Genomic DNA, 16262 nt, shown 5'->3' with positions numbered 1-16262 from the left:
ACTTTTGTCTGTTCATTCAACAAATATTTTGAAGGCCCAGTAGGAGCACCTGTGCTTACCAAATTGGGGTTTAATTAAATCTGGATTTTACTAAATTTTCCTGGTACGTAGACTCTTACATGATAGGTACACATTTCCTATATGTTTTGTTCCTCTTGGAAGATTCTAGAACCTTATGAGTAATTAATAACTAGTGAGTGTTGAACAGGTATTGGAAAGTGTAGAATTACTATCGTATTGCTTCCTAGGGTTTCATTCCAAACTTAATGCCTTTCTTCGTGTTTTTCAGTAGGGCTATTCTTTTTATAGTGGTGAACAAAGAGGCTTTTAAAATATTTTTGTAGTTAGGTGATGGGACATGCTGGAAAACCCTGCCTTTCACTTTTCCAGTGAGAAACCCTGATTCAGAGTCAAGGTTGCCTAGGGGTGGCGAGCAGGTGGGCAGACCAGGAGTGGTGGTGAGTGGACAAGGCCAGGCAGGTATTATGCAGAGTCTCCCCTGCCAGCTTTAAGCCAGCACAATTTCCCCTGGGATCCAGTTGCAATACTAACGTTCTGGATAAAGGTTCCCCTCCTCAAAAGAGCTGAAGAAACACGCTAGTATCAAGGCTTGTTACCTCTAGTTTATGAACATGAGGAATCCAGAGAAGCGTGTCCTAGAGCTGCCAGGGTTAATTTGCATAGATCTTGGGGAGACCACTTAGCATCTTTACCCAGTTTCCCAGTTGATAAAATGGCCCCAGATCTAACCTAAATCTACACCACAATTTAAATTAAATTCTTCATCTTCTGTAGTCAAAGAAGACAGAAAACAGCAGCATCCTTTTCATTTTCTTGAAAGTCATTAAGTCAAACCCTAGGCTCTTATTTTTAAGCCTAACACATCCTCAGTCCCTTCTTTATGAGCCCTTTGTTCCAGGTTTTAAAATTATTTATGAGGTCTTACTCCACTCTGCAGTATTTCCACTTTCCTTTTAAAAACTCTGGCCACTGCTAGGAATGCACTGTACTGATTACAGTGAGAAAATTACTCTCATAATTCTCTTTACCCTCAAACTGTGTTTATTGAATCAGCTTCTTCCAATGTCCTAGAATTCCCTTGGCCATACATAGCATATTACTAATGATTATCCTGCTCTCCTGAAAGAATGAATATAATTTCTAAGATGCCTAAACTATCAGCAGGGATTAGTTTTAAAGTGATGGAGAATTTGATTTATTGCCTCACAGATTATGTGTCTGTTGTCTGATCTAGTCTGGAGCTAAGTCTCAAGATCTGTATCTCAAATGGCTGTTAGCATAGGTGAGAAATAGTTCCAGACTTAGCATGGTAACCAGCTACTACTTGAGGTGTCTTTCAGCCCAAGCCACCAGCAGTAATTCGCTGATAGCCGCTTTTTCTGTGTGGGATAGCAGTTAAAAACTCAGGCTTCAGCCAACACTGCCTGGGTTTGAGTCCTGGGTCTGGCACGTGCTACCCATGTGACGTTGGATGAGATACTTAGATTCTTTGTACCTTGACTTCCTTGCATGTAAAATGGGAATAATAAGGACTGTAACTATTTGGTATTGAAGCTTAAATTAGATAATAAAATTATTAAAGTATCACCTAGCATGTGGCAAATTCATAACTAAGCTTAGTTATAATTGCCCCAGGAGTTGCTCCCTAACCTAGGGTAAATACTGACTTTCTAATCATTTATGAATGTGTTTGAGTAGCGTTGATAAAACCTTGGTAAAATATCCTCATCTCACAACAGCTTATCTTTTGAGGAGGATTCTAGCCTCTTCCATTGGTAACTTTTGTTCCTAAGCATTTGCTGTGTACCACACTCCATTCCTTAACACTTCCTTGAGCTGTCCCCTCTTGGCAGGGAGTTCCCAGACCTACATTTCCAGGTCCAGACCCTCTCTTACAACTCAGTGGAGCACTACCATGCTTTCGCCTGCGTTTAGATGCCCCCCACCCCTCAAGTCTCTCTCCCTGGGTTCCATTGGTTAGTGTTTCCTTCCTCTGCCCAGACTTCTGTTCACTGTTCTGCCTCTCCCCCAAAGCCTTATATATTGAGGTGCTCAGTAACTGTAGAAAGAATAGGAGCTATGGTCTCTTTTTAAGACATTGAAATGTAAAAGTCTTGCATTTTCTGGGCTCTTCGCCTTTGAAAGCAAGGTGGTTCCTTTTTTTCTAATCATCTGCTTCCTTCCATATTCCTGCTTCATAAATTGGAAAACAAAAACTAACCTAAATAAATTCTTGCTATGTTCAATTCAGTGTATGCCTCGGGTCCTCTTAGTGCCACAGGGCTCGCTCACCTGGCACATGAAGCTTTCTGAGGTAACCTTCAGCAGGTAGCTTCCCTACTGAGAGCCCTGCTTCCCTCTGTACCCAGCCGGCCAGGTCCAATTCGAAAGGTGAAGCCAACGCCCGGTAGCCAGACGACCCAGGAGCGCCATCTTGTGGGCACCCCGAGTGCTGCCTCGGAGAAGGAGCCTGAGATCCTCTCCCACCTGATAATCTCGTTTCCCATTTCAGGGCTTAGGGAAATGTAGCCAAAAATTAGATTCTAGATAGTTACAAAATGGCTGTCAGGCAGGCTTATTAAGAATACTCTACCTGTGGATTTAAATAGGGCAAGTGACTTTTAGATGCTTCAGATTTCATTTTATTGGGTAGTAGCTAGTATGCTTTTAAAAGGGACTTTTGAATGGCCAATTCTGCATTTTACACACATTGGTAAAAACGAAAATTTTACACTCTAGGTATTACATCAAAGGATTCAGATGTTTTAGTCAGTTTTTAAGGAGTTGTGTTTTGCATAAATTAAAAAATAAAAAGTAAAATCTTGCTTCTCCAAGTATGATCAGCATCACTCAGGAGTTCATCAGAAAAGTAGAATCTTCAATCCTCATTCCAGACCTGCTGCATCAGAATCTGTGGTGATTCATGGGCATATGACAGTTTGAGAAGCGCAGGTGTAAAGGACTCTTATCAGAGGCAGATGGAACCCACGTTCTCGTCCCTGTACCACTACCTCCTTACATGTCTCCTCTCAGCCCAGCGGCCGATGGTGAAACAAGATCTTGGAGGGAAAATAAATAAATAAAACAAAAGCCTGTGCAAATGTAAGGGGAAATTATGAGTGAGAAGTTTTACATTTCATACTCAGCCATCATTAGATAATCTGCTTTATATGAGCTACATCATCAGTAGAGTGAATATTCACCTGTAACCATTCATCACGCTACAAATAGTGTTTGGGCAGATTTTACCTAGTTTTCAATGGTCTCTCACATACTAGTCATCCCAGAGCTCAGAATAATAAAATTACATTATGTTTTCCTTCACAAAACCTTTCACACAACTTACCTTCGGAGGGTCTCAAAAACGTTACCCCTGTTGAGCCCAGCAACGGGCACAGCAGGTACTTAATGATGTTTGTTGATTAAACGACTAATTAGCGATCAGCAAGGTCCAAACTCTGGCCTAATGTCCTTCACAGTAATCCATTTATGATAATCAGATTATTTACATTAGTAGAGACACCCACAGGAAGACTCTGTCATCTCCCTAATAAACATCAAATATTCATTAAGAAGACCAACTCCTGATGGCTAAGAAATTCTTTGCTAGTATATGAAGATTGAAGTAGGTGAGATCATCAACTGTCTACAAACATCATTCCCTTTACCTTGAATTGGGGGAGAGAGTGGGACAAAGGAAAAAACAGCAAGATATTACTCTCTTCTTGCATACATTTTAAAAGAAAAATCAATAGCCAAGAAGCTGTTGGACAATATGGGTAAAATTTTTGGAAAACATATCTGAAGGCCTAAGATTGATAAGAGATACTAACATCTGTGTTGCCCCGAGCCCCAGTGGCAAGAAATGATACTGATTGTCAAACAGTGACAGTGAATATTAAGGAAAATTTATTACTCAGTTCTCCACCAAACTGGGACACAAAAATATTCAATTCAAATTAAGTTAGAATTTGCACTGTCTACAGTTTGTGAAATCATGGAACTTTTTGCCCCTACTTTACTAGATATAATAAAAGTAGGCTTTTTTATTAGATTCATTGCAGTTAGTAATGTTCTCTCTAATCATTTAAAATAATTCAGAATATCAGTGCTTCAAAATTACTTTCCTTAAGTTAAAATGTAGGAGGGAAAAGACACGCTCATGACTGACTGCACAAAGAGAGTCCAACAGAGTAAGTTGAAAACAGGACTTTGCGGTGCCCAGGTCATCCCCGAATACCTGACAATCCCAGCATGCTGCCTGTTGGTGTTTTATAAGAATGCATGGAGTGCAAGGATTACAACTTTACCTTTTTATTCGTTTTTTAACTTCTTACCTTGAAAATTTTCAAATCAAGAGAAAAATGTCAGAATAAAAAAAAGTACAGATACACATCTAGAGTCACTAATAGTTAATATGTTTATCATGTTTGTGTTCTCTCTCTTCTCTCTCCTCCCCCAAATGAGGAAGGATCTGCACTTAAATAGCCTCAGTAAATGATCAAATTCAGGAAAATTTAGCCATGATAGAATGTTCTAAACTAGTACGTTGTCCAGACTCAGTTTTTGCCAGGTGTCCCAGTAATGCCCTCGACAGCATTTGCCCCTTGATCCCGGATCTAATCCAAGTCCACATGTTGCATTTAGCTGTGGTCCTTTTGGTGTCCTTTAAACTGGAACAGTGCTTCAGTTTTTTATTGTCTTTCATGACATTAACATTTTTGAAGAACACAGGTTAAAGCTTCCTCACAATGCAAATGAGAAGTTATGCATTGTGAGCAAAAATGCTGAGTGATGCGTCTTGACAGAGCATTCCATTAGTGGATACATGGTGTTGGTTTGTTCCAACACTGGTGATGGTAACTCTGATCACTCGGTTAAGGTGGTGTCTCCAGAGTTCCCTGTGTAATTAATAATTTTTGGTGTGTGTGCATGCGGGGCGGGGAAGGGAGTACTCTGACATTATTGTTTCCTGATAAAGTCCAGCATCCATTCATGACCCTCACCTGATCAGTTTTTACTGCTTTGATCAAGAATGGTGACTTTCTAATTGTTTTATTCCTTTGCATTTATTAGTTGGAATTCCATTATAAAGGATAGTTTTCTCTTCCACCCTCTTTATATATTTATTTATGTATTTGTTTGGGAGCATCAGTACGAACTTTGATTCAGTTGGCTATTACTTATTACTCTCATTTTCATGCTTATACTGTCCCCACTATGCCCAGTGGGTGTCTGTCCCTTCAGTCTCCTGTGTTTGACTCAGCCCCATCAGTTTGTGGAGATCATTTGTTCTTCAGCCCTTAGTGTATCTATAATGAAGTTCTTCTTCATTCAAATCACTGCCAACATGACAGATTTTATTCTTGCAGCAAATTATTTTTGGAGCGATTGCTGTACCCCAGTTATTGATCTTACTTATGATCCAATGGAAAACCAGACAATTAAATCAGCCTTTACATTACAGTACGTTATGATAGAGGGCGCCATGACCAAGGCAAAGCTCTTTACCCCACTGGGTCAGCTAAAGAAGGCTCTTGGGGAAAAATATATATCACCTTCTGGACCATTTGAATGGAAGTAAAAGTGGGGAGAAGGCACAGTGTTCCAGGCTAAGGGAAGCACATATCTCTTTGAGGCATTCCCATCCCCTGGAGAGCCTGTCAGAAATACCAACAACAGGGGCCTCATTTCAAACCGTTAAATCAGGATCTCTGGGGAAAAGTCTAGGGTCCATACATTTTATTCTCTTCCATACATAGCTTCTAGAGAATTTGTCTCGAGAAACAGTGTCACACATAACAGAGCAAAACCCTTTAAAACTAAAAGTTTTAATAATGCATTTTATTTTATAGGATTTTGAACTCAACAATGAACTGAAAATGAATGTCCTAAATTTGCTTGAAGAAGTTTTGCGAGACCCAGACCTTCTTCCCCAAGAAAGGAAAGCCACAGCAAATATCCTGAGGTAAAGGCAATTGCAGGTGCCTATTAATTACATTGGTCAATTTGTGCTATGTTCATAGAAAATAAGATCCTGTCAAACCAGAAGGATATATCTTAGACTCCTGGGGCAGCAAGGATTCTGTTCTCACTGGTAATGTTACCTGTCACCTTTTTCCTGCTGCCTCAGGAAGATGTTAGACTGGGCAACACAACTTGTGTGCAGTGCGACTGCTCCTGTTTGTGTGGGCAGACAATGGTTTATTACAGAACCAAAACTGAAAGGGAGGAAACCTTGAGGATCCTCTCCTGCAAGCCCAGCAGGCATTGGCCGAGGGATTTGTTTTCCTCCTGTGGTACTTTTTCATTATTCTGACTTCTAGTTCCCTCTTCATTTGCAACCTTCTTTCTTCTAAGCTCGGCTATATTGTTTCTTTGTTATCCAGAATGCTTGTGTGTGGAGGGGAGTCCATTTTAGCTCAGTCCACCATGTTTTTGGAAGTCCCTCCCTGATGCAGCAAGGACAGATTTGGGTCTGTAATGTTTTAACAACTGTCCACAAGACATTCTTAGCCCCATTAGCTCAAGATCTCATCGCCAGCCCTCCCTTTGATTTAGGAGCAGTTATAAGTTGAATTATACCCCTACTCCCCACAAAAAAATATATTGAACATTTACTCCCCCGTAACTCAAAATGTGACTTTATTTGAAAATAGGGCCATTGCAGATGTAATTAGTTAAGGTAAAGTTGTACTGCAGTAGGATGGGCTCCTAATCCAGTATAACTGGTGTCCTTATAAGAAGATGGTCATGCGAAGACAGAGAGACAAAGAGAATGCCATGTGAAGATGGAGCAGAGGTTGGAGTTATGCAGCTGCAAACCAATGAATGCCAACGATTGCAGCCAAACCACCAAAAGCTAGGAAAAGGCAAGGGAGGATTCCTCCACAGGTTTCAGGAAACCTCGCCCTGCTGACCCTTGATTTTGGACGTCTAGCCTCCCAAACTCTAAGACAGTAAGTTTCTGTTGTTTGAAGCCACCTAGTCAGTGGCTCTTTATTAGTGCAACCCTAGGAAACTAGTCCTTCATTTTTTTTTTCATTCTATGAAAACATCTCAGTAAATTTAAGGACTATGTTATCCTGTCTATTTTCAGATTTTAAAATTATAAATACGTTTTCAGATAAAGTCTGGTTTCAGTGGATGAGTGGTTATGTCTGTGAGAGATGACTGTTCCTTTTCTCTTCATAGAAACACTTTATTATGCTCTTTGTATTTAAAACACTGCTATTTTAAAACCACATTCTAGAAGTTTGTGTCCCCAGACATTTGACTGGATGGTTGTCAGGGGAATGGGGGCATTCAGGCTGGGAAAGACTGTCAGGATTGGAGAATACGAAGCGTTCATGTTGCCATCCCCTCACAACACCCCATACTAGGCATTCCAATCAATCATGAGAGCTCTTTGCCTGCACCACGAAATGCAGAATTCATTGACTTGACACTACCAATTAATTGAAGTTGGCACTTAACATGATTCCTATTTACCATCCCAGGTTTTTATTATTCATCAGGCTTAAGATGTGCAAATTCTCTTTGTTAAATAAATGACCTAAAAATTAGAGGTATGAGATCAAGAAGGAACAGAAATTTCAGTAAATGGCACAGCCTGGGAGCGTAATTCTAGCAGAGCCTGCCTGATTTTAACTTCTGCAGGACGTCACAGGTTTAAAACTTGGCTCAGCTACTTGCAGCTATCAAGTTTTCTATCCAGTCTAAACCGCAGTTTCCTTGTTTATAAAATGGGGCTAATAATATCTACACCATTGGGTTGTTGTGAAGAATACATGATGTAATTTGTATAGAGGTTAACACAATGCCTGAAACATAATTAGTATTCATATGACTGCTATACTTGTTGTTATAATTAGTATTAGAAAGCACTGAGAGGAGCTCTTGGGAAAAAGAGTTTCTGCCATCCCAGGTGATACGGCCCAAGTAAAACCAGGCTAGCTCTTAGTCAAACTCAGTTTTCCTTGGGCTTCATCACCTTGTCGATACAAAAGAGATTGTAATGTATACTTTAAATCAGGGGTGTCCAAACTTTTTTCAACGTTTTTCACCAAGGACCATATGCGGTAAAATACACAAACAGCCGGGCCACTCACTCGAGATAAAGTACGTATTGCCCCACCTGGTTTATTTAAGTAAACTAAATATATTTTTGGAATTTGCTGCGGGCCAATAAAAAATGGATCGCAGGCTGCAGTTGGCCTGCGGGCCACAGTTTGGACACCCCTGCTTTAAATGAATGAATTGTTTAGTATGTGATTTAAATCTTAATATAGCTGTTACAATTTTAAAAAATAGACTCACAGTCATAACCAACTTGCTGCTATTTTGTAAAAGAAAAAAAAAGTCAAAAACAAAAAAACAGTTTCCCTGAGGGGGTGCCCCAGCTGCCCACCCAGAATTCTCTAGTCTCTTGCAAAGTCTTCCCAAAACATTCTAAAAGTCCCAAGAAATGTATGCTCAGGAACAAACCCAGTCATTTTTCCTGCCTCGGCATCTTTATTCAAGCTCACCACCCCCAGGCCACTTGAAGGAGAGACCTTATCAGTGCCACCACTGTTTCTGTGGAGAATGCTGCCCGCCAGTCTCCTGAAACCACCATTTTCCTATCAAAAACCTCAGCTAGATCCCACCGCTCCATCCCTGTGCCAACTGGGCTCCAGAGCAGCCTCACTCAACCCAGAGCCTCAGACTCTCCTTTAGCAACTGGTTCCTCGTCCTTCACCATAATAATTCAAAACCCACCCTCAGAGCCGAGCAGGGCATAGTGTGACACCATCTATTCTCCCACCTCTGACTATCTTTCTTCCTGTCAAGCCAAAACAAAACAAGTCTTTATTTAGCCCTAAGCATATCAATGAAAACAGACAGATATAAGGGAGGTCACCAGCCCATTAGCTGAGCAGACAGCTAGACCCTGAGTACCAGTTTAGGTCAGCTGGGTTTCTGAATCACTAACTTATCTGCCCAACAACCCAGTGAATAGATTTGTGCAAAAAATCCTGGTGCAGAAGACAATACCCTACTGATCCTTGTTCGAATTTCCCCTGCCAAGTAATTCACTCCATCCGTGCTATCCTGATGAGTCCCTGCTCTGGCACATACGATTGTGATTATAGGAGAAATAAATGATACATTAAGTTTTTACAGTTTTTGATAATTTGCCATATCACATACTTATGTTTATGTATGAAATTTATGTTTTTAAGAATCATGTCAGAATGATTAGAAAGTAGAGTAGGAAGTAAGCCTAGATATAACCATCAACTGAAGGAATGCCATCCTTTGGAAATCTTTTTGTGGAAAAAAAATCATAGAGTACCTGACAAAGAAATAGAAATTAAAAGGATTATTTAACAACCTGACCATTATAAATATTTTCTTGTTGGTTCATTTCTTAATTTGGAAAACAAACAAAGGATTATTTCCAGCCAAAGCCAGGAGATTTTAATATCCATGCATTTATAGATACCTACTTTTTTTTTTTTTTTTCCATGTGGCAGAGCATAGGTAGCATGGGCTCAAGTAAACCTAGAGAGAAGGAAAACCAGGATTGAGACAGCACAGGAAAGAGATGGTCTGGCAGGGCCCAGCAGGCAAATCAGCAGGCGATTAAACCATTCACAAGGTAAGGAGGAGCCGAGTCTGGGGCAGGCCCTGAGTCTGGGGCAGGCCCTGAGTCTGGGACAGGCCCTGCACAGGCACAAGCCAGACAGTTACAGGAGCACGCCAGTAGCCCAGAGAGTACGAACCACGCAAGGACAGAGGCCCGTTGCTCCTGGCTCTGATTTTTAAGACTACCTGATGTCTACAATTGAAGGAGGAATTTTCCAGTTACAGAACATGGGTGATCCCATTTTTTAAATCTCATGTTTCATTATAAAATATTAAACTGATCATACTGATTAATGGATGTGAGGGAAACACAGGATCCTGGAGTGTTCATCAAAGCTTTAAGATAGTCAGACTAGAGCAAATTCATCCTCTCTTGGATCTGGACCAGAGAAGTACAGGGGACTTCACATCTGAAGGGAACATTTCTGAATATATCTCCCAATGAATATGAGTTATGATTGTGAGATAAAAACATATCAGGTTGTAGTTAAATGTAGCCCTGACATTAGAGATTTATATGCATTCAAGTCACGTAACAGTGAGATGTTAACATAAAACATGTATTTAAACATATATTAAACGAATACGGTAAAGTGAAAGCTTTCTGTGATGAGCCTCCCTGCCTCATACAGTCTCACAGGGGTTACTTTAAGCTTAACTGGCACAGGTAGTTTGTTGCTCTGTTTGTAAGTAAAACCCTCTGCTCAAGACGTTTGTATTTCTAAAATATCAACCTCCTCCCCATATTGTCTGACTAGCTGGTTTCTGATTCTATGCAGTGTAGTGTGGGTTTTTTTGTAGACAACAAACATGCCACAAAATGAAAAGAAACAATAAATTCTTGGAATGTCAACTGGGATGAGTTAAGATCACAAAAAGGTGACTGTTCCCCTCCCCCCGCAACCCCACAAAGCCCCAAGCAGCATCAATAAGCTCTTATGAAGAGAGAAAATGTTAAATAACTTAATGGGATCAGACTATATCTTGGAACATTAGGATAAGATCATTGAGGAGAGTAACATTTGATAGAAGCTAACTAATTTCTTGACCACTTCTTTCCAAGGGAGGAATATTGTCTAGTCTCATAAAAAAAGATCTTTTCCATAAGTACACATAGTCTTGTGGCCACTGACCTCTCTCCAGGAACCTAGACTACAGTGGAAAAAATGACATACATTTTAGGAAAGAGTGTGTAACCCATTATCCCTTGTGTGTAACCCATAAGTGTGATTTAACAGTCTTTGGAGAAAGAGTTGTGTTTATTTATTTTTTCCTCACCTCAACCTGCCCTTTATCATATGAGGACAATTTTTTTCTGCTCACAAATGATATGGCTAATTGCTGACAAAAAGACTGCCCCTCCTCTAATCTAAAAGGATTTTGCTCGCTGGTAAACAGCGGAGAGCCTTTGTAATAGAGGAAGAAGATAGACAGGGAACTGATGTGTGTTCTATGCTGGACCCTTGAAGAGGTGCCTCCCATAAGCCTGCTTAAGACAAGCAAGAAGAACAGGAGAGCAGAATTGGACGAAAAGCCTGGGCAAGTTTAGTCAATTTCTTTGAGCTTTTGTTTCCTGATCTGTAAAATGGAGATAATGATGCTTACTTTGAAGGGATTTTTTGATAGACGAGATTGTGTACGTCACATGCTTAGCACATGCCTGCCATGTGATGGACATCCCGTGACCCATTTCTGTTGCTGTCGTATTTCCGAGGGTGGTAGTTTTGTTTTCATCCATTCAAAGCACAACAGAATATCACATCGTTATTTCTTTTGACACCGGCTTGCTCCAGCAGACAGGCTACATGGTTTGGGACTCTTTAAATATTTTAATACTTTTGATATGTGATTGTGCCTTTATTTTGGAAAACTGAAAATGCTTGGCTCAGACGGCAAGTGATATAATCATTATAATTCTGGACTCTGAACTTCTCTTGGATATGACGTATCACTCCCAGTCTGAAACCAGCACCCACTTCAGTATTAATTAACTTAGGGATTTATCCATTCATTCATCACTTATCAAAAGAAAACATCTATTGAGAGCTAAATAATGCCATGTGTGGGGCTACGGCAGCAAATCTCAGGAAAGTCAACCTAGGAAGCAAAAGGAAAGAATTGACCTGCTGGCTTCTATCTCACGTTGTTCTTTGAATTCTTGCAACCTAGGAACTCCCCTGAGCTCCTGGGCTGCATATGAGTGGGGTGGGGCTTGCTCTGCCTCAGAATGAGCAGGGAAGGGCCAGAGTGGGAAACAGGCGCACGAATGGAGCACTCAGGCCTGTTAGACTCCCTGACTGACAGTACTGCAGGGGGCCCAAATTCACAGCAGGGATCCCCTTGGTAATGTAGAGCACAGCAGCTCACCCTCAGGTTCACTTTGATGGTGGGTGTTTTATTTACAGCCTTGTATGTAACAAGTCAGCTCCTTGTTATAAGTCAGCTCTCTTGATGATCTTCCTGTGCCTTTACCATGTGTGTTTTCTGTTTCCTTGACCACTTGTCTCCAGCTCACGGCCCCACAGCCTCCAGCTGGCAGCACAGCCTTGCAGACCTAAACGCTCCGACTTCTTACCCAGGGAACACTGAACTGTGTTTTGTCATTTCGTTCCTGGCTTGCCTATTTTCTTTTCATGGAGGATACGCTGATTTATATTTTATATATATATATATATATATATATATATATATATATATATATATATATATATTTGTGGGTTTTTTGTGTTTTTTTTTTAGGGCTCTTTCACAAGATGATCAAGATGACATCCACCTAAAATTAGAGGATATCATTCAACTGGTAAGTTTGGCCATGGTCTTATCCAGCACAATTATGTGCAAACTACCTCTCAAAGGCAAGCAATATGCTTGTAACTGATAAATGAGTGTTTGGCCGTATGTATGACCCATGAAGCTCTGAGAGATGAACCAAATTTGGCCAGGGGTTGAACAGTTGGTCCATGATGTTAATGCTGGCTGAGAGTTCTGAGCTTTCTGCCATTCTCTTCATATCTAGAATCTTTGATGGACTTCGCACTTCAGCAACTGCAGTGAGCAGACAGGAGCCTTGCTCCTGTGTGTTTCATTCCCCCCACCCCTTCATCTCTTGCAGACAGACTGTCCGAAGGCTGAATGCTTTGAGACCTTGTCAGCCATGGAGCTGGCTGAGCAGATTACCCTTCTGGACCACGTCGTCTTCAGAAGCATTCCCTATGAGTGAGTGCTACCCTCGCAGCAGCAGACCCACCTTAGGCAGGAATAACCCGCTTAGAGTTGACATTATTCCTAAGGCAGACGAGTGTGCAGAGGGGTGAGCCTTAGTCTTAAAATAGTGTGGTCCCCCTGAATGTCTTGGTTCCAGTTTATGTTGGAAATACTGATTTGAGAATATTGGAGACTCTCAAGATGGTCACTCTTCTGTTTCTATATGTAGTATGATTACCACAGAATGTAAATTTCTTTTTACTCTCACATCATGCATTACAGAAACTTCAATAGAGCTCTGACTGTGGTTCTCAAATTTCAGTGTGTCTAAAATCATTGGGGAACTTGTTAAAAATATACATTCCTAGATACCTCCCTCAGAGATTCTGATTCTGGTAGGTTTGAGGCCCAGAAACTGTATTTTCCGTGAGAAGCCCAGATAATTCTGGGTGGTCCAAGACTTCAAAAAAGACTGATCTTCAGTAAATTCTGTAAATTCTGCTACCCACTTGCATAAATCAACAAGAGTTGCTGAGCATTGAGACCATGGGCTAATCACACAGCCTTTTAATTTCCTCATTCATAGAGTAAGGAGAGGCTGCTTAAGCCCCCTCACCCCACCCCCACCCTGGCACCCCCAGCTGTTATATTCCGTAGCCTATAACAAGCAAGGCCTTTGTTTGGACAAGTGGCAACTGTTGGCACATGTTCTCTGTGAACTGAAAACTAAATTGAAGATAAGGGAAGGACTGGACAAGAGATATGAACGTGTCATATCCAGCAAAGAGGACGTCTGTGAGGATGGAGGGTCAAGTGATGGTTAGATGGTAAGAGCTACAGCTCTGTCAGAGAGGCATCAGGGGCAGAGACAAACTTCTATGCATTTTATCTTCTTTCCCTCCTCCTCTTCCAGCACTCATAGACCAATCCATAAACCTGAAAAAAATAAAATAAAATAGGAATGTGGCCCATTGGTCATACCAGTGAACCCTGTGAGTATTCGAGGACTTGAGTTAGGAACCACAGTGCCTCTTCCCCGCTACTCGTGACTACCCTCCGGTGCAGTGAGGATTCCAGGGAAAGAAGAGCATGATCTCTGTGGAGGAGGAGAAAGAGCAAAGCCTGAACCTTTGTGGTGGCTCTTGGTGTGGTCTCTTCCTGGGACCCTCCCCATGTCTCCCCCCTGCCCCTTTGTGCCGGTGTGAACATCTACCAATTATTTTCATCCGTGCACCTGGTACGCCTTTACGTCCCCAGCCTTGCGGGATGGGAGTACTACCACTGACAGTAAGGGACAAAGAAACTTGCACAGGGACTCAGTCAATATTTCTGGATTAAGAATATGTCAGAGTAATTTTATTTCAAGTTGTTTTTCTGGCTCTATAAAATAATTCCTATATGCTCCATCTTGATTGTCCATTGCTTGCGGGGAGCTGGTGCCCTGCTCATGGGGGAAGTGAAGGAGCAGAGATGTTATTTGGAAGACAGACCTTCCCCAGGCTGAGCGCCCACCACTGTAACTGCCTTCATCACGTGTATGCAGCCCTCCCCACAGTGTACTGTGCTGGGCTCGGGGAAGGACAAGGGAAAGTCCCTGCCCATGGCATCGACATTTGCCTGGAGAAGGTCAAAGCAAAGTGGAGGAAACCATGCTGTTTGTTCTTGGTTAGCATTTTTGGTAGTGATGGATTTTTCGGACCTTCTACTAAGACTTACATTTTTTTATTTTTAAAGCGGATCCAAAAATAAAAAAATAAATAAAAATAAAAAAATAAAAAGCTGATCCAAGGAAAATAGTCTTGGTTTCTTAGTTAGTACTTAACCTCTTTATTCCTCTTGTGTTGGTCATTGTTTTCCAACTTCAGAGAAGCCCTTATAACAATCCCAACAGGGACAAAGTTCAAACATTTATAAGAAAAAGCTGGAAATTGAAAAATTGTTTTGTTTTTGTTTTTGTTTTTTTCCCCTGAATGGTGAAATGCTAGAGTTGAGCTAAAATTCATCTGAGATGTTCCGTAGCACCAGGTGTTGGGCAATGTCAAGTTTAACGTATGTAATATTAATAATAATTATTCATACCAATAACTGACCACTTAAAAAATTAATTGGTTTTCTATTTTGCTTTCTGCTTTCAGAGAGTTTCTTGGGCAGGGGTGGATGAAACTGGATAAAAATGAAAGAACACCTTACATTATGAAAACCAGCCAACACTTCAATGATGTGAGTAACCATAAAAATAAAACCTTGGGCTCATTACAGGAAGATGACTATGAGGGTCTTAAGACTCCTTCTCTAAAATAAAGCCACCCACATTTAAGGCAAAACTGATGGAACAGTAAAGACAAGCTTAAATCTCCTCTAAAAGCTCATAATGATGTCATCATTTCTAGATGCAAGCGGTTCACTTTTGCTAGTAAGTGCTCAGAAATGCATAGGGTGCTGTTCTTATTTTCATCATACTCATCATTACGTCCTGGTCATAGATTGACTAGTTCTAGCAGAATGAGCTGCATATCTCACTGGTCCCTGGTGGTGCTGGTGACAGTAACATTGGGTTGTTGTAACTCCTCATCATCATTATTGATCATTCAGCCCAAATTACATTCCAGGGTTAAAAAGGACCTCTTTGGGCATAATTCCAGTGTTGCTGTGACTGTGCAATGGTGACCAGCTATCGGTCCATCTTCCCACTCTGCTTTTCTCCAGCAGCAAGATGGAGTTGCTTTACACCCACTAACTCTTAATTTGTTCTGTTCTAATGGTTTTAGTGTTGTAATATAACCATAGATGTGGGAGTGTCTTCAGGACTTTCCAAGCAAAGGGAAGGCTTGCTTTGCAGTTCCACTAAACTATGGTAAAAGGAATAATGATAATATTAAAAAAAAAAAAGACTACCAGAACCCTGTAGGTAAATTAATAAGTCATTTAGAAGCAAAATACAAAACAACAGTGTAGATTCCCAAGATAGTGCTTTTGCACAGGGTACTTGCAGAATGCTTAAATGCTGACTGGTGTTATCACATAATGAGGATCAATGCCACTGCTGCCTAAAGGACAGGACACGTGACCCATCGAGGCCACTCTCTGAGAAGCAGAGCACCTGTTGTGGAAATAAGCCTCTATTGCCTGTGCCATACATACACTTAGGGTATAATGGACATTCAAATCCTAGATTCAGTCCCCGACTGCAGACCCACATGTCTCTACTTGGATGGCTACTTGCATTGCGCCCTCAACAGGTTGCAAATGAACTTATTATCATCAGCACCCCAGACATGCCAAGCCTGCTTCTACCTCTTATTCTCTGTTCTCAGTCTCAGGTAATGGCCTCACCATACATTCACTTGCCCATGCATGGAAACTAGTGGTCATCTTTGACTCTTCCTTCTCCCTTACCTACCCTCAAC

The 16262-nt window shown here is 41.1% G+C and overlaps 1 protein-coding gene across 7 annotated transcripts in view; it reads left to right on the top strand.

Annotated features, from left to right (window-relative positions):
• RASGRF2 (Ras protein specific guanine nucleotide releasing factor 2) overlaps positions 1-16262 on the top strand; it is a 230559-nt gene that overhangs the window by 197982 nt on the left and 16315 nt on the right. For all 7 annotated transcript variants that reach the window (XM_081052886.1, XM_081052889.1, XM_081052888.1 and 4 more), the window contains 4 exons: positions 5877-5989; positions 12391-12451; positions 12764-12867; positions 14991-15075. In XM_081052886.1, coding sequence (XP_080909012.1) covers positions 5877-5989; positions 12391-12451; positions 12764-12867; positions 14991-15075 — 363 coding nt within the window. The remainder of the gene's footprint in view (positions 1-5876; positions 5990-12390; positions 12452-12763; positions 12868-14990; positions 15076-16262) is intronic.

Source organism: Rhinolophus hipposideros, assembly GCF_964194185.1.
Source record: "Rhinolophus hipposideros genome assembly, chromosome: 7".
NCBI lineage: Eukaryota > Metazoa > Chordata > Mammalia > Chiroptera > Rhinolophidae > Rhinolophus > Rhinolophus hipposideros.
The sequence above is the reverse complement of the archived record's forward strand: the minus strand, read 5'-3'. Positions and strand labels throughout refer to the sequence as shown.